This window comes from Leptodactylus fuscus, chromosome 5, assembly GCF_031893055.1.
Source record: "Leptodactylus fuscus isolate aLepFus1 chromosome 5, aLepFus1.hap2, whole genome shotgun sequence".
NCBI classification, from domain to species: domain Eukaryota; kingdom Metazoa; phylum Chordata; class Amphibia; order Anura; family Leptodactylidae; genus Leptodactylus; species Leptodactylus fuscus.
In genome coordinates, this window is record NC_134269.1 from 175,761,049 (window position 1) to 175,788,612 (window position 27,564).

Genomic DNA, 27,564 nt, shown 5'->3' on the forward strand with positions numbered 1-27,564 from the left:
ATCGTGAATCTCTTAAATTTTGAGATCATATTAAACACACTAAATAACACACTAAGAAAAATAGTAAATTGTCAAATTTATTAAAGATGAGCACCATTTGGGGTGCACATTATTTGAGCACATGTACCTGTACACCATAGCTTGTGCCATTTTTGGTGGGTGAAGCGTATATAGCCTGAGAATTAGAATGTATATCCCACTGATTTTTCATGTATAGACCTGCTGTGAATGATATCTCTCTATATATAGTGACAGCTCCTACATACACACATACTGTATACATCTGTATTTTGTTTCCACAAGTAGCTAAAGAAGGGTTTATATAATGAACCCGTTGTATACAGTATATATCTGTATTACTGTTAGCGCAGATGTAAATGAACAAATCTTTATAAAAGCGGCAAACGGCTGTAATTAGAAGTAAAGCCCGGACTCTTCCATTGCTTTACAATAGGATATCCTTTAAGTAGAGATTAACAGATTCATTTCATTATACTAATTGTATCGAGTCCTGTGGAGAGGAGCTTGGTGTATGTGTTAGTATGCGGCGAAACCTCGTCAGCGCTGACAGGGTTAAACATGCCTGAACGTGAGCTAATTTGGATTGAATGCCTTGTCTTTGGCAGCTCGTATGGCTACATGCATATACTGTTAAGTCCATTTATTTGCTTCCACTATTAGCCAGCAGGGATTTAATCATGGATCTAGAATTGCCATGGAAACTTAAAGGATCAAGGAGACAACTCCCAATCCTCCAGGTTACCATGTCAACCTGAACCGTGTATTTAACATACACACAAACACACACGTGACACATAACACGGCTAGCTAGGCGTGCATAGGCGTCCTTGTACCTCAATGCTATCAGTGGCTCCAGATGACGGCTTCATAACGTTACATGCACAAAGGCCGTATAACAATGCAGAGAAGATTGGTGCACAAGGTGTTAATAAATGATGTTTCCGGCCCTTACTACTAATGCTGGAGTACTATGGCCACAGCCGTCATCTTTCCTAGATTGTACAACTATTGGGCCAGGTTAACACGTGACAGGTTTGTTATGCAGATTTGCGCCTATACATTTCTGCAGTGTTATAGCGTTGTTTGCAAGTGGATGAAAGTTCAACAAATCTAGCAGAAATCTTCCGCTAAGAAATTAACCTTCGGGACAGCTCTTCCAATCTGCAGCAGATCAAGGGTTTGTATATTGACCCCCGAGAGATGAAGTGACACGTGACTGCTGAAGAGGTCATTTACTAACATGTCCCTTGTGGAGACCTGCAGGGACCAGCCAGGCATTGCTAAGGGAGTGCAAAGGGATTACTACAGCTGAGAAAGGCAAATCGGCATAAAAATTTGCAAAATTGGATGCGAATTTGCTATAGCAAATATGTGAGAACCTTACTATAGTAAGGCCTTATTCACACGACAGGTCTGTCCATTTTGGGCATTACTCATATGACAGCCGTCACACGTCGATGGATGTATAGAGCATGAAAACCGGTCCATGACATACACGCACATTAATACGCCCATTCACCACCATTGTTATTAAATCGGCCATGTGACAGACAGTGAAAAAGTGGACATCCCGCGGCCATTTTTCACCATCCTGTCGATAAGGCCTAAGGTCCTCTGTATGAAGAGGTGTACATTTTTTATTAATCCGACCTTCTTAGTAAATCTATTCCTGCCATTTACTAGAACTAGTCACACTGTTCTCTTTTCATTCATTAGTAATGAAAGAAATAAGTGTGTTTCCGACAAAAATGATGTATTTCTATAGAAGTGCACAGAACAGTAGTTTATGTTAGTGGATGAATTGGAGCTGATGCAGCTGCAGAATAGATATTTGTCTCGTTTCACATTATTGTCATGGCTTCCGATACTAACAGAGCTATAACAGTATGGCATCCACTTTGTAATGGATCTCATTGGTTTATAATGGGATCCATCAGGTCTTTGTGCTGATTGTTTTTATGGCAACAGCAGTGAAAATGACACTATCGGCCAACGAAGCGTAATGGAAAACCAATATCATGAAGACTACTGGCCATCTCTTTAAAATATCTCACATCTGTGCCAATCTGCCGTATACCTGAGTATAATGTAACTTGCCAATGGCCAGCCCGCTGTACAGGTACCTAATCCTAAAGCAGACTGCACATACAAGATCAAGCCTTATGTACATAGATGTTGTATGGCTGTGTGTGTTGTATGGACCCCTAAGGCTCCACGTAGCGGGCCACAGCAAGAAACCAAGATCGCAATTGCGTTTTTCAGTAGCGCCTTCACAGAAAGTCCTTTGCAGACTTTCTGATTCATTATACCTATAGGGAAACCACTGGTGTTTCTGTAGGTATAACTGACATGCTGAGTTTACCAAATTTGCAACAGTTCTGGAAATCACAGCATATCCGCTGAACATATTTTTTGCAATGTGTGGATAGGATTTGCTATATGCGATACGTTTTTTTTTTTTCTGCGTCGTTACGCCACATAGGGCCCTGTCCGAATGAAGCTCTCGTAGGGTGCCTCTACGTTTTTACAATGTAATCTGGAGACATAACGTTTTTTTTCTGGAATTCCATGCAATGAACAGAAGAAAATACTACACCTTGATGTTATTTGTATGGATGTATTCCAGAACAATGTCATATATAATACAGTATATAACACCAGAACAGGCACGGAGTGGCTACACATGTGGTTCTATTGGCTCCTTAAAGGGTTATATCCATCTTGGTGAAGGATAACAGAGACAGAATACAGTGCTCCTTCTCCTGACCCCTGGGATGGAAGCTGAATGCAGTTATTCTACACCATTTCCATAACTCCCCTAGAGGTAAATGGGAAGTATTACACTGCATCAATCAGTGCAATTGCAAAGCGACAGATTACAGCATAGCTTTCTTTGCTACGTCATTTCCACAACTCCTATTCACCCAATGGGGGATAAGGAAATGATACAGGGCAACGCTGCTCATCTGTTCCCATACGTCCCTCCTAAAGGGTCTGGACTTTCACAATGATATTCACTTGTCATATAAGAACCTTGCTACTCTACCCCTGCAATCCTGTGCCTTTATAGTCAGCCACCTTCCACTTTTAACCCCCTGCAGACCCACTACTATGTTAGATGGTAGATGAATGTTCTCTATACTACAGTCCGTTGTCCGTCTTCTATATTGGTGATTCAAAATTCATTAAAATACTTCCATTGTGTCCTGCTATTTGTTCCAAATAATTAAGTGTGGGTTTAATCTGCAAAGAAAGCTAAAGCAACAAACCAGAATATTTGGCTATTTTGTGTTATTATGTTGCTAATCTTAGTTGTTTGCACATTTTATATGGTAGAATGCAGCACATTCATGAGTAAGAAAGCCTCTTCTAGCTCTGTCTTTCTTTTTCGTCTTTACGTTATGTTCTTTTTTTTTTCTTGTCATGAACAAAACGGCATAATCTGCAATTATTAACAATGCAAATTGAAAATGAAAACAGCCAAGCATGCAAGCTCTAATTTAAAAATTTTCCTATGCCATAAAGACAGAATTTTACATGGAGTTCTGCGTAAGTAGGAGGGTTTTTAATTAGAAATGTTGTATACTTTTTATACCTTTTGATGTTTCACTAAAAATACGTATAAAAGGAGGAAAAACATCCAGAGCCTTCTGGCTGCTGCTGGAACATGGCAAGATCCCAGGAAGAAAGAACAAGTAATAAACACCAGATTACTATCCTTCTATATAGATTTTTGATAAAATATACATTATAACGTTCTCCATCGATAGCATGACACTATATATAGAGAGAACATTATACTGTAGGAGTTGAGGACAGTAAATGTCCAATTCTCAAGCAGTAGCTGTGCCAGCAATAGTAACATTAACAGAATAGTAAAGGGGTTAACCATGTTCTAACATTGATGGCCTAGCCTTAGGGTAAGTTGTTAATGTTAGATCTGCGGGGGCCACTCCTGGGCCCCTGAAAATCAGCAGCTCCAGGCCAGGAGCTCCTTAGAATAGTCTATCAATAGTGTCATTGTTTGACACTGACACTCCCACTGATCAGCTGTTCTCAGCAGCTTATAAACCATGAACAGATCCTGAAACAGATAGTGCTGTTGTCTGTTTAGTGGCCGGACCTGGTACTGCAGATCTGTTCCAATTCATTTGAATGAGAGGCTGTAGTGACTCTGTTCTGCCACTACACAGCAGAGTTTCCTGCTTCCTTCTCCAATATCTGTGTATCAGCTGATGAAAACAGATCATTTATAGGGGTGTTGGGTCCCCGACCTGGTATTGATGACCTACCCATAGGCTAGGTCATTTGTATTTTTAGCCTACACAATTCCTTTAAGCACGTGGCTTTTAGTTTGCTGTTCCCCATTGACAAATTTTACTTGACTTCAATGGGAGCCACTTGCTTCTTTTTTTCCGCTAAAACAGAAGTGAGCTGCCCTATCTTGCTGTGGATTCCACACTTGACTCAGCCGCGTCGTCCACGGCACAAGGCTTCCTCCCAATTAAACCCATTCTTCGGGCCTAATCCAGAGCAGAATGCTGCGACAGGATCCTGGTGCACTGCACGGACATCCCGTGGCGGCTAGCCATGCAGAAGTGTTTACACACGGAATACAAATTCCGCCATGTGAACATATCCTAAGGAGTTAAACATGCACCAGTGTTTTCAATGGTCACAGCCATTAGAGCAGAAAGTTAGTCATGTCAGGTGGTGTCATGTTAACATGTGCCTGTCTATGAAATACTATTATGTCATGCGGAGTAAGATAGGTAGGGATTTAAGCAGATACATAGATATAGACAGTGCAGAGAAGGGAATTGCTACCTGGTTCTAGATCCTGAGGGGGCCCAAAGGCCTCTTTACTATTTGGGCTCCCTTAGGATCTAGAACCGCCACTAGTATTATAGATAGCACATGGTAAGTGGGGGCTCATTACAGATTTTGCACTGGGATCCAGAAACTTCAAGATATGCCTCTGAATAAATCACAAATTCTGCTTATTCCTTTTTCACACAAAACTATATATCAATCTGCTTGGCTCCTCCTGTTCTATAACATTTGCTACTGGCAGATCAGAGAGCATGTACAATGTGACAGGTTCCCTTTAAGCATGCAGAAGGGAGATTGTCAGCAGAAAATACACAGCAGCATGCTGTATGGCAATTCATTGTTTTCAGATGATAGAAAAATAGCTTTGTAGGTGAAGTAGGGCTTTACATGAAAGAACGGGCTCTCTGAAGGTAATTCTATTTATGCTTATATGCTTGCAAAAAGCTATTGCATAACAGTATAGAGATTTATATTAAGCGTAATTTCACTCTTTTCATATAAAACAATTAAGCATTTACCATCACAATTACACAAAGCCATGCTTCCCTGTACACACCAGGCTTGAAGGATTTCAATACATTAGATCATTAGAAATAAAGTCGCCTCAGAAGAGTCAGGATATTGCAATTGTATTTAAATAAAAATGCTAATTAGACTCCGGGATTGTACTCAGCAAAATATATGGGGCACAATTTATTATGATATAAATAAAAAATAATTTGCATAAAATATTGCTGAACACCTATTCCCAAGGACAGCAGCAGCCTCTTATCAAGGCTTCATGATTATGCCTCCACAAAAAGCTTACAGTATTTTACTGCCAGAAAACCGACAGGAGAGCATCAGGGTTGTAATGATAAAGGCAAGAAAGTGGCAAAATTACAGCACTAAAAGTAGCACCGTAGCGGAGGTTACACACAATATCTCCAGCTATAGTGCAATAAACAGAGCACAACAAGAAGGCAGGGACAAGAGGGACACCGTCAGATGCTATTAGTAGCTCAAGAGATCCTGCACATGACCGTGTGCAACTTCCAAGGCGTACATAGGCGTCACCATTGCTTTGATAGCACCTATGAGTTACCTCACTGTGATTTACAGGGCCAGGGTCAATTATAGCAAAGAGGGACTAAATGCAGTTTGGTAGGATGAGAACAATGAGGATGCCCTTATTGCACCAAGCAGGTTATATCAGGAAAAAAGCCAAGATCTGAGCCACAGAATAGGGAAGCAGAAAAAAAGGGTTTTATTCATGTGTGTCCCAGCTATCTGACTCTGCTTATAGTTCAATAGGGACTGTTCTGGAGACAAAATCCCTTTAAGCATCATGCATATAGTGCACAGCGACTGAATGTTGTCACATCAAAGGCCATGCAAAATAGGGTGGTTTTTTGTGGCAGCTTCAATCTGAAATCTTGCAAAGATTTCCCTACAAAGGTGCAGTCACAAACTAGTTTTTTTTATAACATACTGCCAGAAAACTAACTAATATATATATATATATATATATATATATATATATATATATATATATATATATATATATATATATATATATACACACACACACACACACTCTCACCGGCCACTTTATTAGGTACACCTGTCCAACTGCTCGTTAACACTTAATTTCTAATCAGCCAATCACATGGCGGCAACTCAATGCATTTAGGCATGTAGACATGGTCAAGACAATCTCCTGCAGTTCAAACCGAGCATCAGTATGGGGAAGAAAGGTGATTTGAGTGCCTTTGAACGTGGCATGGTTGTTGGTGCCAGAAGGGCTGGTCTGAGTATTTCAGAAACTGCTGATCTACTGGGATTTTCACGCACAACCATCTCTAGGGTTTACAGAGAATGGTCCGAAAAAGAAAAAACATCCAGTGAGCAGCAGTTCTGTGGGCGGAAATGCATTGTTGATGCCAGAGGTCAGAGGAGAATGGCCAGACTGGTTCGAGCTGATAGAAAGGCAACAGTGACTCAAATAGCCACTCGTTACAACCAAGGTAGCCAGAAGAACATCTCTGAACGCACAGTACGTCAAACTTTGAGGCAGATGGGCTACAGCAGCAGAAGACCACACCGGGTGTCACTCCTTTCAGCTAAGAACAGGAAACTGAGGCTACAATTTGCACAAGCTCATCGAAATTGGACAATTGAAGATTGGAAAAACGTTGCCTGGTCTGATGACTCTTGATTTCTGCTGCGACATTCGGATGGTAGGGTCAGAATTTGGCGTCAACAACATGAAAGCATGGATCCATCCTGCCTTGTATCAACGGTTCAGGCTGGTGGTGTCATGGTGTGGGGAATATTTTCTTGCCACTCTTTGGGCCCCTTGGTACCAATTGAGCATCGTTGCAACGCCAAAGCCTACCTGAGTATTGTTGCTGACCATGTCCATCCCTTTATAACCACAATATACCCAACATCTGATGGCTACTTTCAGCAGGATAATACGCCATGTCATAAAGCTGGAATCATCTCAGACTGGTTTCTTGAACATGACAATGAGTTCACTGTACTCCAATGGCCTCCACAGTCACCAGATCTCAATCCAATTGAGCATCTTTGGGATGTGGTGGAACGGGAGATTCGCATCATGGATGTGCAGCCGACAAATCTGCAGCAACTGTGTGATGCCATCATGTCAATATGGACCAAAATCTCTGAGGAATGCTTCCAGCACCTTGTTGAATCTATGCCACGAAGAATTGAGGCAGTTCTGAAGGCAAAAGGGGGTCCAACCCGTTACTAGCATGGTGTACTTAATAAAGTGGCCGGTGAGTGTATATATATATATATATATATATATATATATATATATATATATATATATACAGTAAAGACCAAAAGTTTGGACACACTTGGTTTTTGCAACTGCACTTGGGGACACTTTCAATGTTTTCCCAATTTTTCAGACTGACTGACCTTCATTTCTTGAAGTAATGATGGCCACTCGTTTTCTTTACTTAGCTGTTTTTTTTTTCTTGCCATAATACAAATTCTAACAGTCTATTCAGTAGGACTATCAGCTGTGTATCCACCTGACTTCTGCACAACACAACTGATAGCCCCAACCCCATTTATAAGGCAAGAGAACTTATTAAACCTGACAGGGCACCTGTGAGTTGAAAACCATTTCTGGTGACTACCTCTTGGAGCTAATCAAGAGAATGCAAAGAGTGTGCAAAGCAGTAATCAAAGCAAAAGGTAGCTACTTTGAAGAACCGAGAATATAAGACATATTTTCAGTTGTTTCACACTTTTTTGTTAAGTATATAATTCCACACGTGTTAATTCATAGTTTTGATGCCTTCAGTGTGAATCTACAATTGTCATAGTCATGAAAATACAGAGAACTCTTTGAATGAGAAGGTGTGTCCAAACTTTTGGTCTGTACTGTATAAACACACAGATAGATAGATAGATAGATAGATAGATAGATAGATAGATAGATAGATAGATAGATTAGTAAAAGAGACAACACAACCATCCATGCATTGGTAAGACAATGGCAACTGCAGAGTCTTGAGTTTGGATGCCTGGGCGTTACTGCGCTGTAATCACCCAAGACTAATGGTAGTTAGTTACTATTAGTAAATTTAAGATAAGGACATCTTGGCGTGACATGCTCTCCCAGAATTGATCAATCTAGATGTATCTGTCCCATGCCATCCCATACATTTATGACTGCGCACACAGCTGATTTACTAGTGCCTATGCATGACTGCAGCTAATCTCTATGAATGGGGCAATAATGGCAATCATAAAAGAATGTAAATGGAATTTTTAAGCAGATGATGGATTGTGAATGGTTTTTATAGCCTATCCATACGCATAATGCATTATATATAGGGATCAATGGCTGTTACTATAAAATAGGCTTGTCATTACTTTTAACTTCCTTAATAAAGTCATGAAAGCATGGAGGATCAGAAGTGCCCAAGAGTTTATAATAACAAGGTGGGCACCACCATGATACACATATTGACAGTAGTAGTTATAAGATAAAGCTATAATAAAGGGATTCCCTGAAGGAATAAAAAATAAAACTGGCTCATAACGGGATTAAAAAAATAAAACAATATTCAATATTCATCTCATTGATCCCCTATTGCCCCCTTTCAAATGTTTGCAGGTTCCTCTCAAGACTTGTTGAGGAGAAACATTACAAATGACTGGTTGTGTCAGGTTACAGCAGCCAGTGATCGGCACAGTTGTCATTTCCTGCTTATTGAGGGGGATCAGGAAACATTGACTGGAGAGGAATTGGTATAGGGCAACAGAGGGATCTGTGAGGTGAATATTGTTTTTTATCATTTCTAACCCAATAGGAGTCTGTTATCTTTAGGATTACAACAACCCCCTTAAAACATCATTTTTCAATGTAATTTGAATAGTCAGCTCAAAGATTCAACAAAGAAGTGGATTTCAGCATCCAGTTAACATCTAATTGCAGCTTAGGCCTCATTCACATCTGCGTCGGTAATCCGTTCGCGGGAGATCGTGAACTACTTTCCTGTCCGCATGTTCCGTGCGAAGACCGCGCGGAAAGCACACGGACCACATTATAGTCTATGGGGTCCGTGTACTTTCATTGCACACCACTTGCTAATGTGTTCGGTAGTCTGTTCGGGGGTGGGGGGTCCCCATGCAGACTCCCCCCAAACGGATTACCGACGCAGATGTGAATGAGGCCTAAATTTCTTTTCCTTAAGTCTACAGACACACAGAGTAACATAGGTGTGTTTCAAGAATACAAGTCCTTAGTGGTAGTAAGAGTCTATTAAACTGAGTCTGCACTTAAGGAAATTAACTATAGCTGGCATCTTATGTTATTTAGATACTGATATATATATATATATATATATATATATATATATATATATATATATATATATTTTTATACTAAATCTTGTGTTTCTACAATGAAGGTAAAGTGGACATATGTTTGTACCATATAATGGAGTTTTCAATTTATCTGCTAGTTCAGAGTCTGCGGAAAGATAGATGACAACCCCTATAGGCACTAGAATATAGTACTTTAGGCACTAATGCGCCAAACAAGTGCCCTAAGTAGGCTAACAACAATGTATACTTTCTATTTCCTAAAATCCCATTGCTGCAGTACAATATGAGCCAGAGGTACACACAATAAAGAGTAATACAGACCAATATTGTGACAAGCACAGCCAGGAATAGAATTTAAACTTAGATTTATCCACAGAAAGGAGCAAACTTTAAGTCAATGCGACAAACCTATTTTTGTTGTTACCCTTGACCGTCCTAATAGTCTTTGAAAAATAATCCCACTTCCAAGACTTTCTGAGGCAAAAATGTTATTCGAACTCCATTGAGACTAATGTAATTAAAGAACATAAATGCGGGAAGATTTAATGACTGATAATTTGCGGATGAAAGGACATGAAATTTATTGTAGGTTCCCAGTTGTTCAGGGGAAATATCACTGAATTGGATTTCTTTAAAAGGAATTTTCTTTTAGGTTATTATGATTCCAGACCAAGTTTGAGAGTCATTTAGAAAATTGATTGTCATGTATATGGTGTATACGGAGATTTTATTTGTGATGCGAAGGCTACTGTTGAAGCATTGATTTACCATAGCTTTTACTGAAAGATAAAAGTCACTTTAACTCTAAAAAAGAAAATGAATGAGCACAATTTGTAGGAAATACTAAAATAGGTATTACCTTTCCAGTATATTGTAATAAAAGATAGCAGTGATTATGATGCTGAGTAGGACAAGCAGTATAGACACAACATGGTGGGAAGGGTCGGCGATACAATTTACTGCATCCTATTAAAATCAATTGGATGTTTCCTAGTCAGTTGCAGAAAATAATATTAAAGGGGTTGTCCTATCACAAGGATCCTATCTATACTGCTAGTTTATGTGGATTTAAGACTTTTCCTAAATACATTGCTTTATCAAAACTGCTTTGTTTGGCCGCTATCTTAATTTATTCACTTCATTGTTTACACTATGTTTCTATGGCCCTTGGGATTATCTGCTCATTTGTCAAGTGATGTAGCTGCCTGCTCTCAGAGGGGAGGGAGGGGCCGGGAGCAGCTCTGAGCTGTTTGAGAAGCTCCACTACTTAAATTATACAGATAGGGGAGGTGAGAGCTCCAGGATTTCTGAGCTCTTATCAGCCGGTTTAATTGAATTTGGCTGATAAGGGCTGAGATAGGGAGTCCGATACCTCTGTATGTAATGCAAACTGACTCAAATCCAGCTCTGCTACATCAGTTTCACACTGTGGTAATTCATTTCCAACCAATCCTGTGCAAGTGAAACCCCGCCCACCTATGTGCCGAGAGAAGCAGGAAGTGAAGAGAGCACAACAGCCTGGAGGTTAGTGAACAAGCGTCATGGGAATACCCCTTTAAGAATGGGGACATATGGGACAGATAATCTTCTGTATTTCCACTAGGGAAATTCAGCATCACAACTGCAGGACTGGCCATAACTCCCATGTGTGACAGGGTTGAGCTCTATGAGAACCCTTTTTCTGGACTGATGGAAATCTACTCTATATCCCGATGACCATTCTTTTCCATGGGTGGAAATGCGTTGGGTTAATGGCACATAATTTGGGTTATTTTTAGGGATGTTTGGTACTGCCCTTTCATTTTGGGCTTCCGAAGTTAGTTTGAGGGTTTCACAGTTCCAATTGCTTTTTAATATTGGTATCCTTCCCTTATTAAAAGTTATGTTATGATCAGCCACTTATCACCAAGCCTGTTCAGTAGCAGAATCGAGCAGGAAGATCGAGCAGTATGTGAGGTTCCCCCCCCCCCCACCCTAGAGGAGGAAACTTTTTAACACTAACTGCGGAAGGGAGGTGGGCGTTATTTTAATTTTTGCTTCAGGCAGCAGATAATATAGAATCAGACCTGCATGCCACATCACTGCACTGCAGCAAACAAGAACATGAGATTTGTAAGGGATATCAAGAAGAAAAATGACCAGCATCTCAATGGAGCAGACCGCCCATGTCATAGTTACTACACTGGGGTGCTGAGAATATATCCCAGCAGTTTCAGGACAATTTTTTTTTAACTAGGTCACAAAAAGTGACTGGTTTTATGTATAGCCCAGATATAAATGAATGAGGGAAAAGCCATGCTAGGAATCAAGAATGAACCAAACTGGCAACCATATTACGTTGGGGACTAGGAACAAGAAGAGGAGACAGGGTGGAATCTGGAAATGAGAGGAAAGCCATGCTGAGGACCAAGACTGATAGGGCTATGTTGAAATAGGAAATGTGCATTTCACCAGGGTTAGGTGTAGTTTGTAGTAACTTACATGCATATTAGTTCCAGTCTAGGCTCGGTTCTTTCCGCATTATTTGAGGGTTTGGCTGTACATACTTGCTGACTCGACTCCATTAGACACTTTATCCTGAATTCTGTAAAAAAAATTTCCATTAAGAGGACCCCCCCCCCCCCCCCCCCCCCTATAACTCACCATTTTTCTTTGAAAATTTGAATGGTCACCCCAAGGAGGTTTCACTGTACATGGAATTTGCTGATCCTCTCACTATCAATAGTTACGCTGCAGTTACTTGTAGTTGGTAATGTTGCTTCGAAAGTAAAACCTATGTATTCTATGTTCTAATGACTACACAGTATTTATTGGAATTTTGCAGGTTCCCACTTCACTTTTCTCCCCTTTGTTGGCTTTCCCTAGGGTGTAACACATGCCAAGCGTAATAAAGCTTCCAGTTTTCCAGTCGGCAATCAAACATGTACAGTGATCATTTGGTTTGGATGACCTGTCGCTTTCTGACAGATCTACATGTCGTACACAGCTGTAAAGCCACGAGGAACAGTTGTGACATTTTTCTGCGGGAATGTAAAGTACTGCTGATTATGACCATCATAGCTAGCTGCCATGCAAATCCACTACCCAGACTGAGATTTCATTGCAGCCTCATGCTGTACATTGCTTTAGTATCTCTGGGGTATGCAGTAACACCACTGAGACAACAGCCAGGAGAGGGAGAGATTGCAGAGTTTCTGAGTGACGAAAGTGAAGACTTTTTAATTTTCATGTTTCTACTTTTAAGCTTTTGATTTATGTTAAGGTATTGCACACTGAGCATTGGCATAATCATGATATATAGCTTTGGAAATTTTCATCTGTAGCTGTAATAGAAGAAGTCTTGCAGTGCTCTGCATGCTGCTGGGAGAAGCCAGGTGCTTATGGAAAGTGTGGCATGGATAATTGCTCTCATTTCCAACTAAATACCAATGTAGATTTAAAATATTAAAACAAAAAAAATACCGGAAGGCCATGTAGAGATTTCTGAGCAGCATCTTAAGCTGAGAATCTGCTTACACAGGCTCTCACAAGCTACACGTATATTAATATCCTGGACAGAAATGGGCAAGACATTGGTCTTGGGTCATGTGCCTTGTTCCCAGTCTTCATTGACATGGATGGGTCCAATTGGAAACGCATTACTATTATATTTGTACAAGATTTATTTCATGTATGTCCACCATACCTGTGCTATCACAGACTTATTATGACCCTACTGATGTATAGCAGATGGCGGGAGGAAGCCGAAAATGATCAGAGCTCCTTTCCGAAACACAAAAGAAGATTACTTTTTGACATCTATTATTGGGATATATGGACATTTTTACTACACTTATTGTATACATGTACCTATCATCATGTGTGCTCCTCCACTTCGATTTCAGTCTACAGACATGTTGGACATTAGGATAGATGGGAAAAATATATATATATATATATATATATATATATATATATATATATATATATATATATATATATTTATTTATTTATTTTTTTTATTTTTTTTTTACTCCAAACATATCTGATGATTGTTTTACATGGCCAGTGTTCTGGTAAATATACTAAAACAGAGTCAGTAATGAATTGAGATTTGGATGTAGATTTTAAGAGGATGAAATCTGGGGAATTATATATTCAGAGCAGAAATGTGCCATATATCTTGTCCCTAATAGGCTACATTACAGCATTGGTAATCTGTTTTTTGACAGATCCAAGAAATTAAAACAAAAAAAAATTAAAAATCCTACCAAAAACACAAAGACAGATGGATACACACATTTTGTTTTTATCTGTCTATCTCAAAAACTTTTTTTTCCCCTCTACATCCGAAAAGATGCGAACAAACAACACCTATTCCATGGTTTGAACAACCATTAAAATCAGTGAATCTTTATATAGAGGCATATTACCTGTTTTCTGATCATTTGGAACACAAAAAAATCTGAGACAACAGATGTGAAAGTAACCACGAAGCAGGAAGTTTCACACTCTGAAGTTCCCACATGATATAGATAGATAGATAGATAGATAGATAGATAGATAGGGGAATACTCAGCACAAACTATTGCGCATGATGTTGAGGTTTTATTTATGACAATCAAACAAAATGTGATGTTTTGATCTATAGAAGAAACCCTTTAATTGAAGGTAAAAGAAAGGAAAGAAGGAAGGAAAAGCAAAATCTGGCGCAGGGTGAAGTCACTACTGTTGTCAGACAGTACTTACACACATAAATACAAATATATATATATATATATATATATATATATATATATATATATATATATAAATATATATATATATATATATATATATATATATATATATATATATATATATATATATATCTTACACACAGTATCTCTCTATCTATCTATCTATCTATCTATCTATCTATCTATCTATCTATGTGTGTGTTACCCCACAGCTACCTTGGAGTGCATATTTTTCCAATATATATTGTATTTGCCGGCAGTGAGGTAATGACTGTGAAAGAAGAGTCGAGCCTCAGAACAGAAGCAGCAAGAACTCAAAAAACTGAAGTGACATGAAAACTCAGGAAACTCTTAAAGAAAGCCTGTCGGGTACAAAAGGCCTTCCAAGACAACTAGCATTACAGGTAGGGACCTTTAATAGACGCAGTGACATTCCTTTATATCCACAAACTGATAAAGCAATGCAAAAATAATCATCTTTATATGGATAAGAAATAAGCCTGCAAGTGTACAGGGGGTGGAGCCTAATTTGCCTAAAGACAGTCATGACAGACAGAGGCTGAGAATGTGAATCCTGGTTAAAGGGGCACGGACTCCAGAGCAGAGAAGGAGAACTTGTGGCTGTCCGTAGGCAAATTGGACTCTTCCCTGATGTACTCGCAGGATGGTTTAAATAACCATAAAAAGTTTTCCACAAAGCTTTTACTTTGCTTATCTTAAAGGCCCCTACATGGCACTGTTATTGGTTTGGGAGTCATATTGGATCTGCCAGACTCCCTCTAACTGTACAGTACCTGCCATGTCAGCCCTTAACCATAACAACAAGGGAGAAGAATGACATATTTTGGACAATCTTATGTGATAACCCTATGAAGCTTCTCCTTCTGAGTGCAGAATTTTATAGTAATCCTTTCTGACTGCATACCCTGATCTTATTTATCCTCAGCAGTTAATAGGGGGCATTTTGACTGAAACCTGTCCATCAGCTACAGTGTAGATATTAATTTGATATTGATAATACAAATAATTAATGTATATTTATGTGTCTATATATACAGTGCTGGCCAAAAGTATTGGAGCTTTTTGGGAATAGGCATCAACCTAGAGTCTACAGGAAAAAAAAAAAAGAAGCCTTCAAAGAAAAGAACACGGTCCCTACAGTCAAACATGGCGGAGGTTCCCTGATGTTTTGGGGTTGCTTTGCTGCCTCTGGCACTGGACTACCTGACTGTGTGCATGGCATTATGAAGTCTGAAGACTACCAACAAATTTTGCAGCATAATGTAGGGCCCAGTGTGAGAAAGCTGGGTCTCCCTCAAAGGTCAGGGGTCTTCGAGCAGGACAATGACCCAAAACACACTTCAGGTCAGCACTAGAAAATGGTTTGAGAGAAAGCACTGGAGACTTCTAAAGTGGCCAGCAATGAGTCCAGCCCTGAATCCCATAGAACACCTGTGGAGAGATCTCTTGATGGCAGTTTGGAGAAGGCCCCCTTCACATCTCAGGGGGGACCTGGAGCAGTTTGCCAAAGAAGAATGGTCTAAAATTCCAGCAGAGCCTTGTAAGAAACTCATTGATGGTTACCGGAAGCGGTTGTGCGCAGTTATTGTGTCTAAAGGTTGTGCTACTAAGTATTAGGCTGAGGGGGCCAATACTTTTGTCTGGCCCATTTTTGGAGTTTTGTGTAAAATGATCAATAATTTGACTTTTTTTCATTCTTTTTTGTGTTTTTCCATTGCAAGCAAAATAAATGAAGATATTAATACCAAAGAGTTTGTGCTTGCAATCATTTTCTGGAAGAAATGAGTATTATCTGACAGAATTGCAGGGGTGCCAATACTTTTGGCCAACACTGTACATATAGCATAGCTATGCCCCCTCTTTCTCTTATGTGTAGCTACTGTATGTATCAACCTATATTATATTTCTATCTTTCCATCTATTTAAGGCCTGATTCACATCTTCTTTCGGTATTCCATTAGGGGAGTGCACTTGGGGACCCCCCAAACAGAATACTGAACACATTAAAAAGCAGTAAGCATTGAAAACACGTGGACCCCATAGACTATAATGGGGTCCGTGTGTTTTCCACGAATCATGCGCAGACAATAGTACTTCAAGCAGAAAGTAACAAGAAAATTGGGAACAGGTTATCTGTGGTGCAGGTATCAACATAATCATATACTTTGTAAGATCTTCATTCTAAGCTCCTGCTTCTTCTTAGTAAATATCATATTATACACCATGAAAACACTGATATCCTTAAATTATGCAATATAAAATAACAGAATTATTCTTATGCCTAAGGCAAAATTCACCGATGTTGAGTGATCTAGTGGGGTAAATTCATTGTTACTACGGGCAAACTTGTTTGGTATATTTCGTGTTTCTGTCGTTCTGCATTGAACAAACATATGACCAAAGAGAAGGTATCCCAATATATAGTTCCAACCACTACAATATTACATGATCAAAAGACCTATAAAACATAAAATATGGCAGAACTTACCAATGAAGTATGCCAGCAAAATAGCAAGTAAGACAGCTGCAGCTATGGCGGATAGTGCTGCGCATTTCCAGCTGCAGTACTTCGATGGTTTCTTCAGCTTGAAGGCATTTCTAGAAAAGGTGTTTCGGGGTAGAAGCCTCGGAGGAGGAGTGTAAACGGTTCCTGAAGTCAGGGGATATCCAGGAGAAGAGCTGCTGAATAAAGGAGTTGTTCCAGATGATGTCTTAAACAAGAAGTGCCTGGAAAGAACAAGGAGACGGGATTATAAAACAACTGATTGACATTTATAATGTGCTGTCATAAGGTTAAGACAAGAACTTGCAGCAAGGATGTCACAGCAATACACGCCACAGTTTGTAAACGTTACTTATTGCTCGTGCAGGAAAATTCCCTTAATGCAATAAGCAATACTCTAGTCAAATATTCATGCAAGTGTAAATGACCATAGATATGTTTAGCTGCAAGCAGAATTGACAGATAATATTGCATTTGTTCACAAACCTTATTATTTCTATAGAAACACTGATATCATTTAATCTATGAAAAGAGGGGATGAGGCGAGGCAAACGCTCCCCATCCTAAAGTATGATAATGTTTCCCAGATTATAGTGTCATAGCAAGAGCGTACACATGGAAGTTGGTTTACGGTTGGTCCAATGACTTTTGTGGCCAGTGATGGGCTACAGGGCACAAACAGTAGAAGATAGGACAGCAAAGCAAACTATTAGGGTAAGTTCACACAGAGTTTTTTGGTCAGGGTTTTGAGGCTGTATTTGCCTCAAAACCCTGACCAAAAAGACAGCTCCCATTGAAATCAATGGGAGCCGTGTGATGTTCATTCTTCAGGCCAAATCGTGAGGACTAGGCCCATCCATTGCGTCGAATCCGGAACAGAGTGCGCGGCTGGATGCCAATGCAGTGCACCGGATTTCAGTCGTGGATACCCGGTTTTTGGATTAGAGCCTTAGGCGGCCTCCGCCTCAGGTTCCAATCCAAAAAACCCCGTGTGAGCTTACCCTTAGAGCTTGCATTTACTTTCCTTTACAACATGAAACACTAGGATCCAATTATTGGTCACTTAATATGAGACCAATGGTCATGAATTTATATAGCTATGTTTTGGGCTTTAAACTCAGACTTGAATATGATGTAGGTCAGGTATACAGGTAAGGCCCAATTCACATCGGGGTCCATGCAGTTTCCGCACAAAAAATACGGAGAGAAAATTGCTGCTTGAAGGACTTCTCTCTCCACATATTTCATGCGGATAGGGAAATATAATGTCTGAACACAGATGTGAACCAGACATTACAGTTGACAATGCCAGTCTTCAGAAAGATCTTTGACTGTCTTTGCAACCCCTCCCCATGTTATTATAGGAGTTGTTCCAAGATAATTGCCTGACTGGTGTGAGTTCAACTACTGGCCCGCATTATGATAAAGGGGGCTCTGCGCCTAACCCGTTCTCATGCCACTGATCAGACTCTAATCTTTTGACTCTGATCCCCATAAAAGTAGTTTTCTATCGTTTACAGGTCTTCTGGGCCAGTGATACTATGGATGCAGCAAAGGATATTTGGCCATCTACTGAATTAGCTGAATTATCCTAAACATTTTCCTTTGTCGATGAGAAACCCTTTAATAAAGACTGATAATGTTCATCTATAAAACAGATGGCAGATGAATCTTTCCTGAGACAAGACTATTCTAGTGGCTGAGTGTTACATTTGCATAAGTATGTAATGTTGTGCTAGTAAATGACAGATAATATTACCAGATAATATTTTTATACAATAACTGTGGAAACTGTTAAGCATTTAAAATAACATCTTTACCACTAATAAATGTGTTCAAAAATGTGCAGTAGATCCAGAGATAAGACGTCTTTAAATAAGACCTTGTAAAAACAACATAAAAGGCAACGGCACAAGGAACAAATAATGTCAGTCATTTATAGGGGGAATCTACAATTATTGCTATTTTCCTAGGAAATGTTCCATTTAAGGTTCTGAAAAGGCAGACTCAGTATTCTAATTCAAGATGAAGTTGTCACTTTTGAGGAAAAACTGAAACATTTTTAATTTCTCCAAGGACCCTTTAACGATTTCCAACCATGTACAGAAAGGCAGCGTTGACATCTTTATAACTAAAGTGTTTTTGGAAACCATTCAGTACACCCAGGGATACCAAGTACAGTGAAACCTCTCCAATAAGGGTATGTTCACACGGCGAAAAATGGAGTCCGCAAGTGCACGAGCATCCCGTCATGGCATTCCACCCTGGATTAAGCCCGAATGAATTGTGTAGCCAAAGCGACAAGTTACCTGTATTCTATAAGGGAATATGATTCCAGGAATAGCAAATTTATATCATTTTATTTCTATTTTAACCCCTTAAAAAAAAAGTTTGTGTCACGGAGCAAAGGTATACGTCTTCCTCCAGATGGTCTTTTGAATCAACACGGACGCAAGAGGTCGGGAGACAACAGCAATTTATTGTAATCCACAAAGTTAGTAGCCGGCGGCGGTCACATCAACCGTAATAACAATAAGTCCACAGAAGTCACAATCCAATGATAACTTTGGTTCCTTGGTCCTGTAACTAAATCCTGGCTCTCTGCAGAGCTGTGCACAGGCCGGCTAACACATACTAACTGCTAGCTACAACTATATACTAAGACTGTTACACCTATATCTGTGGGTGGGAAGGGCTGAGTCACAGATCCTTCCCCCCTCACCTATACCAAGGAGAGCAGACTCCCTGTCTACTATGGACAATGCACCATCCAACATCTTCTTGGGGACACAATCAGATTATCTCCACCCATTGTCCTCACTGGTCCTCACTAGTTAGAGGTATTTGCATACAATGTGCTAACACACTAGACCCTAATCAGCCAACTACACATTGATGTATATAACAGGTTAGAGAATACATTCCACATGAAATATATATTACACATTGCCTATAGTATAGACTCTAACCATCCCGTGACAACCCCTCCCCCTCTCAAAACATGTGCATGACACAATTGGCCTACACAGGTAAATTGGGGAATGCACATCAGTCTCTATAGCTCATATGTCCTCCTGCCGGGATAACCCATCCGTGTTCTGGTGTTGGTTCCCTCGGCGGTACTGAATGGTAAAGTTGTAGAGTTGAAGGGCTGGCATCTGGCAGAAAATCCGGTCGATCCATGTTGGCGTCTCTCTGAGCTTGGCTTCGGGTCACTGCTCCCACAAAGTGGCACTGTAGATTTCCAACATCGTTGCCTAACAGAACATCGGCCGGCAGCCTGCTCATCACACCAATTGTGCATCGTTTTGGTCCATAACCATAGTCGAGTTCCACGGTAGCTTTAGGAATACGTTTCCGAGTACCTCCTGCCAACTCGATAGAAAGGCCAGGGCCCTCCTCTAGGGCCTCGGGTCGAACTACTCGGGGGTCCGCTAACGTTAGGAAAGCTCCCGAGTCCCGGAATCCAACAACTGTTCGGCCATCCAGTAGGACCTCCTGCAAGTGCTTCCACTGAAGGTTTGCGGGATGTGTGGCGGAAGGCTGAATCCCATAGACCCCTGGAGGTGGAACAGATGGGTCATTCATGGAGTCATCTGGAAATGGGGCCAAACTTTCAGTCCTAGGGGTGGTTCCCAGGTAGTGAATAGGCCGGGATGCCACGGTGGCCCGTGCCTCCATGTTAACAGGGCAACTAGCTTGCAAATGTCCAGGCCGCCCGCACCCAAAACATCTGCGCTCTAGCATTCTTCCAGTAGGTCGTTGTCTAGGGACAGGGTTGTTCATAGCTGGAGGCCGATGGGCTGGGGCAGGGGTAGAGGGGGAATTGTAATCCTGAGGCCGGGCACGAAAGGTGGGTGGCTGGATGAAGGATGTCTGGCGGACTGTGGTAGTTTTCCGCTCCTCTGCAAACAACCTCTTCCACTGCGGCTTGATGGTCAGGCCCTCATCTGCAAGGGAAGCAGCTTGCTCCATTGTGGCTGGGTTCCGTTCCAGCACCCACTCACGGATCTCAGCGGGGCACTGGGAAAAGAACTGTTCCTTAAGTATGACTTGGAGGATCTTATCGACTGTGACAGCCTCCTCTCCTTCTAGCCAGCGCTTGCATGCTTGCTTCAACTTGTGGGCGAACATGTGGAAGGAGCTTCCCCCATTGTAAGACAAAGAGCGGAACTGAACTCGGTAGGTCTCTGGAGTGACTGCATAATACTTCTGCACCGCTCTTTTAATGGCCTCATAGTCCCGCTGATCACTAGGGTCCATGGCTCTGAGAGCTTCCGCAGCCCCATCTCGTAGGTGCCCCACCAGATACTGGACCCAATCCTTCTCTGGGACTTCCATCAGGCAGCACTGGTGTTCGAAGTCCTGAAAATATCCATCAACATCCCCAGCCGCTTCATCAAAGGTCTTGAAGTGTTTATGGGAGACATATGGTGGTTCTCTCACTGTTGGGCTGGGGGTCGACGTTTGATTATAATTCCGCGTAGTTATCTCAGCCATTCGCATTTCATGCGCCATTCTTTCCTTTTCATGCGCCATTCTCTGTTCCTCCTTCTCCGTTTCCTGAGCCCTCTGTAATGCTCTACTCCTTTGCTCTGCAGTTGCTCCTAGCCCCAGCACTGCCAATTCCTCCTCATACAAAACAACCCATCTGCTCTTTTGGGTCTGTACCTGCCACTCCCATATCTCTACTGTCTCCTGGGGGCAGCCCTCCTCATGGTCGCTTTGCAGGGTCATCTCCTCCAGTGCCTCGATCAGTTGATCTTTCGTTCTTCCCTGGTAACTCAGGTTTAGTTCCCGGGCCCTTACTTGTAGACTTGCCATAGTCCAGAATACAGGAGTATTCTGAGGTTGTGGCTCCATTAATCGCTGGGCTGCTGTAGTCCATCTCGCTGTCCGCTGTTGATCCCACCGCTGCCACCAGTTGTCACGGAGCAAAGGTATACGTCTTCCTCCAGATGGTCTTTTGAATCAACACGGACGCAAGAGGTCGGGAGACAACAGCAATTTATTGTAATCCACAAAGTTAGTAGCCGGCGGCGGTCACATCAACCGTAATAACAATAAGTCCACAGAAGTCACAATCCAATGATAACTTTGGTTCCTTGGTCCTGTAACTAAATCCTGGCTCTCTGCAGAACTGTGCACAGGCCGGCTAACACATACTAACTGCTAGCTACAACTATATACTAAGACTGTTACACCTATATCTGTGGGTGGGAAGGGCTGAGTCACAGATCCTTCCCCCCTCACCTATACCAAGGAGAGCAGACTCCCTGTCTACTATGGACAATGCACCATCCAACATCTTCTTGGGGACACAATCAGATTATCTCCACCCATTGTCCTCACTGGTCCTCACTAGTTAGAGGTATTTGCATACAATGTGCTAATACACTAGACCCTAATCAGCCAACTACACATTGATGTATATAACAGGTTAGAGAATACATTCCACATGATATATATATTACACATTGCCTATAGTATAGACGCTAACCATCCCGTGACAGTTTGTAAAATTAAAAAGTTCATGGACTTCACCATATTCTGTCCCTCTCCTAAGGGGTTTATTTTTTAGCCACTTTACCATTTTGAGAAACGTCTATTGCTTTGTTGGTTTTTTTGTTCAAATTTTTATGAGAGACAAAATCGTGAAAAACAGCTCCTTTGATTTATTTTTTTAGTTTCCAACTACGATGTTCAAGTATGTGGGAAAAAGTTTTAGAAGTTTGTAGGCTGGAATTGTTTTGGACACAGAGATACCCAATTTACATGCGTTTCACTTTATTTAACCACTTTCATATGTGCTATATGTGAAAGGGGAGATTTGACGTTTTATTTCCTTTTCATATATTAACTATTGGGATTTCCCAATTTAAGTGGCGTTTGTTCACTATGTTTGAATATTTCAGTGGTTATTTTTGCAAGAAGTGACAAAAGGAGTTGGTGCCTTACCCAGCACCTACAGAGAGACGCTGGGGACTCAGTGGACCCTGCAGATGAAGGGCTGGTGTGATTATACCTTCTCACTTATGTCACACAATGACTCTTTCCCTAAGAAGGACAGTCCACAGAGCTCTCCCTGTATTTCCTTATCAAATTGGATCCATTTCCCTTATTTCTTTTACCCAACATGATTCATGTCCCAACAAGTCAGTTACAGAACCACTGCTGAGACAATCACTCCCCTGTACACAGGATGGAGCATCTACCTCTATAGTCCTATAACTAGCAAGCTCACTATGGAAGCATATGTTTTAGCAGCTTGAAGGACTTTCACTCCCCACTGGGCTTAGATTCCCTGAGGATCGCCCCTCCATCTTGTTGGGACATGAAATGTGTTTGGATGAAGCATAAAGGGAAACAGATTTATTTTGAATGGGGATGCACATAGAGCGCTCTGGGAACTGTCCTTGTAAGGACAGGAGACATTGTGGGACATGGGTGAGAGATGGGGTATAATCACTCCAGTCCTTCAGCTGCAAGTTCCGTTGTGTCCCCAACGTCTTTCAGTAGGTCATCTAGAGCATGGTTTGTTATGTGCACTTATATTAGTGATGTTTTTTGACGATCGTAAATATTTATTATTATAATTTATATTAAAAGTTAAGTTTTACAGTTCTTTGTATCCTCTGCTTGTGACAATGGATTGTTGGATCATGAAGTAGCGTTCTGTTATTTTGCTAATGTCTGCCATTTTAATCATTCCATGAGGGTTTTATCCCTTTAGCCAAGTTCCTGAATGTTTGAAACACTGCAATGAAAACAAAAGCTATTTCCAAAATGTGTGTTTTAGAAAGGAGCCACGTTCCTATCCCCTCCTGCGTTGCTGCCTTCTCACTCTGCTGGCTTAGACATGTCTCCCAACGGAACTAATCTATAATCACATAGGCCGAAGTTAACTTCGGTGCAGGATTAACAAGGTAGCATTTTTATTGCTTTGCTCTTCTGTGGCATAATACAGTCAACGACTTGTACAAAACAATGAATTAATTGGGCTTTGTAACATTTCAACCTCTTAATTATAACATATTAATTGGAAAATACCTTTAACCTTTTAAATATTGGGAGAGCGGTAACTTTGCGGCCTCCTGGGTCTTACACTCTCAGAGTGAGCTATCGAGACAAGCTTATGGTGGAAATCATTGTTTCCTGCTATCACAGATAAAAACTTTTGTTACAATACCCAAAAGTATAGATGGAACAGACTGCAGTATTCTTTAAAATGTCAAAATATTGTGTGGAGAATTTGACAAATCAATTAGGCATCATGTAATAATAATATAATGGTGATAATCTTTATTTATACAGCGCCAACATATTCCACAGCACTTTGCAATTCATACGGTATAAAATGAAATATTACAGAGCAGCACCTAAACAACCAGAACAACAGGCGCAAAAGCCCTACTAATATATAAAAAATAGAGATGAGCAAACAGTAAAATGTTCGAGGTTCGATATTTGTTTCGAGTAGTCCCTCAATATTCGACTACTCGAATCGAATATCGAACCCTATTATAGTCTATGGGGGGGGGGGGAATGCTCGTTTCAGGGGTAGGCAACATTCGAACAAATTATACTTACCAAGTCTACGAGTGAGGGTCGGGCTGGATCCTCCAGTCTTCTCCGTGCAGCTTCCAGCTCTGAATTCACTCTGCCAGGCATCGGGCCTGGGAAGAGCCGACTGCGCATGCCCGCACGACATGCGCAGTCATATCTGCCAAGGCCTGATGCCTGGCAGAGTGAATTCAGAGCCAGAAGACACCGCGGGGAAGCTGCACAGAGAAGACTTCTAAAGGTAGGAGAAGAACCAGTGTTGATTGGCCGACTGTATAGCATTCGGCCAATCAATGCTGGTTCTGCATCGAACTTTTACATTCGAATAGCGAGTGGTACTCGATTGAGTATGAGTATTTCGAATACCGTAGTATTCGATCGAATACCTACTCGATCGAGTACTACTCGCTCATCTCTAATAAAAATGACAATATAAAGATGCCTTGTTATTAGAAGCATGAAAAAAAAAACAAAACACAAAATTTTATGCACAGGACAAAGAATTTAGAATATGTCAATAAGGGAAATGTGACGGCTGAAAAGTCATCATACAATTTACACGCGTGCCCTACATTTCTGACATATAAAAATTTAGGCCATCTTCACATAAGGGTAGAGCAGAGTCAACTTCTGCAATTGGTTAAACTTCTGCAGTGTGATATCTTCACACCAAATCCAATGATATTCCCTATGCATACTGTTACAAAAAAACAGCCAAAGAAATTAGTAGCACGGTAGTGGATTCTGCACATAAAAGTCTAGGATTAGCCCCATTGAATGACACTGAAGCTAATCCTCATTCGGATCAGTAGCAGTTCAGACACAGCAATAATCCAAGGGTCTGCTCCTGACATCTCACTTTACTCTGATGTGTGGCTGTACCTTAAGGGTGCGTTCACACGATGTAAAATAGAGGGAAAGCTGGCACGTATACGCGTGTCAGCATTTTGCACGCTCAAAAACATCCCTTTGATTTCAATGGGAGTTACGAGCGTATACACTCGTAACTAAGGCTGAAGCCCCATATTGTGAAAATACTTGCATTTTACAGTACCTGCAACATGAACAGAATTCTGTCTAATCCAATTCACACATTGAAGAAAAAAAAGCTTGGAAGCAGAAATGCTACGCTCCCCAAAACCCTTGCATTTTTTTTTTTTTTTTTTAATAATTTGCAGCATGTCAATTATACCTGTGGAAACACTGGCAATTTCCATCTAGGTATAATAAGGGCAGGAGTTCTGCGAGGAAAACTCTGCAAAAATGCAATGAAAAACTTTAATGAATAAGAAAAAAAAAGCTGCCATTTTTTTTTTCTGCAGTTTTTTTTTTTTTTTTTTGCAGGGTTTCACTATATGGCCCCTAGCCTAAAGAGTTTTTCTGCACTGAAAGCTCTTTTGAACTAACCCAAAGCTGGACTATCAATACCAGTTTTTTTTTGGGGGGAATCCCAACACCCCCACTGTTCTCAGCAGCCGATACACATGGAAGAGAGATGGAAGCAGACAGCTCTGTCCTCCTTGTCGCCAGACTTGAGACTTCCATTTATTTGAATAGGACCTAAACTGCAGTAACTCATTTCTGCCACTGCATAGAGTTGTCTGCCATGTAATCCATTCTCTGTGTTTCAGCTGTTGAGATCACCTGAATCATGGGGTTGCCGGGTTTCAGACTCTCACAAACCTGACAGTGACCTATCTTTAGGTCGGCTTAGTATAAACTCCTTGGTAATCTGGTAAATAATCTAATAAAGAATGACCTATTAAATGTCAAAAATTGTTTTCAACGCAATGTAATACTCAGTGACGTAACTGGAAACTCCTGGGCCTCCATGCGAAATATGCGATGGAGCCCCCCCCCATATATCATGTGCTATCAATAATACCAATGTCGTCTTATGTAATACACAGCCATTTCAGGCCGCTGAGGCGCCACAGCCTAGTAGCAATTGTTACCTCTTTACCTACTATAGCTATGGTAACACCTATGCCCTCTCATACATGCATCGAAATATGTCTAAATAGAAATATAACTCATTACTATTCAGATTTTAATCCTTTGAGCTCTTTTTAAATTGGTAATATAAGTGATGGTCACAGTGGTGAAATATATATATTGATTTTTATAACAATGCAATTTACTATAGAGGGTAAAGAACATTAAATTAGTTCTAATATATTGTAACAAATAAAACCCGGCAATATTGTAGCAGTTTTCTAGTGGTCAGACATCATCACACTAAGTTGTGGGGGATGAAAGTAATACAGAGAATGTCTAGAACTTCTTTGAAATATTAAGAAATGTCCTAAATAACAGATGTTCTGCCTCAAAGTAGGCTTAAACCTAAATGTGCATGTATAAAGGATAAAAATGAAGGAATTACAATTTTCTATATATATATTTATTTATTTTGTAGGGGGTCCAGCTCACATGGTGGGGAACAGCAGTGACACAGTTCACACAGGCAGAAGATTTACACTCCAGGAGTGTTTTATTCAGTTGCTTCTGCACAAAACACCATGCAAACAAAACAAAAGAAAACCTAACCCTGTCCGGCTCTAACTATACACCAGCATACTTTCCCCCTACGCCAAACAGCAGCACAAGATGGGGTATTCCTGCCCCTGTGTGCTGTTAGGACAGGTGGAACTTTTAATTAGCTAACAGTTTTTCCCCCTATAAGAGGCCAGAGCGACCTCCTCCCCCCTGTGTTTTTTTCTGTCCTGTGCGACTGGACAGGTGGAGGAGGCTGTGGCCTCCTCTATGGTTTAGAATAAGGTGTCTTAGATCCTTTCTTCTCTTTCCCTTCTTTCTGAGTGAAAGATCTAGGTTTATACTGCAGTCTTTTGTCTTACCTGCCTTGTGCAGGTTACTGACTTTTTCAGCTGCAGTTCATTTATTGCCCTGCAGTAAGGTAAGCCGTGTCCTCTTTCAGCTTTCCCTCTGTGTTCACTGCAGAGACTAAAAGCACTAATTTCTATTTGCTATGGGCACTCTGTCAACTTCACAATATCGAAGTCGATTCACCGCCATTATGGTAAGATCCAACCA

General features: G+C 40.8%; 1 protein-coding gene across 6 annotated transcripts in view; it reads right to left on the reverse strand.

Annotated features, from left to right (window-relative positions):
• TENM2 (teneurin transmembrane protein 2) overlaps positions 1-27,564 on the reverse strand; it is a 1,311,127-nt gene that overhangs the window by 304,580 nt on the left and 978,983 nt on the right. For all 6 annotated transcript variants that reach the window (XM_075274735.1, XM_075274734.1, XM_075274733.1 and 3 more), the window contains one exon: positions 16,936-17,174. In XM_075274735.1, the coding sequence (XP_075130836.1) occupies positions 16,936-17,174 (239 nt within the window). The remainder of the gene's footprint in view (positions 1-16,935; positions 17,175-27,564) is intronic.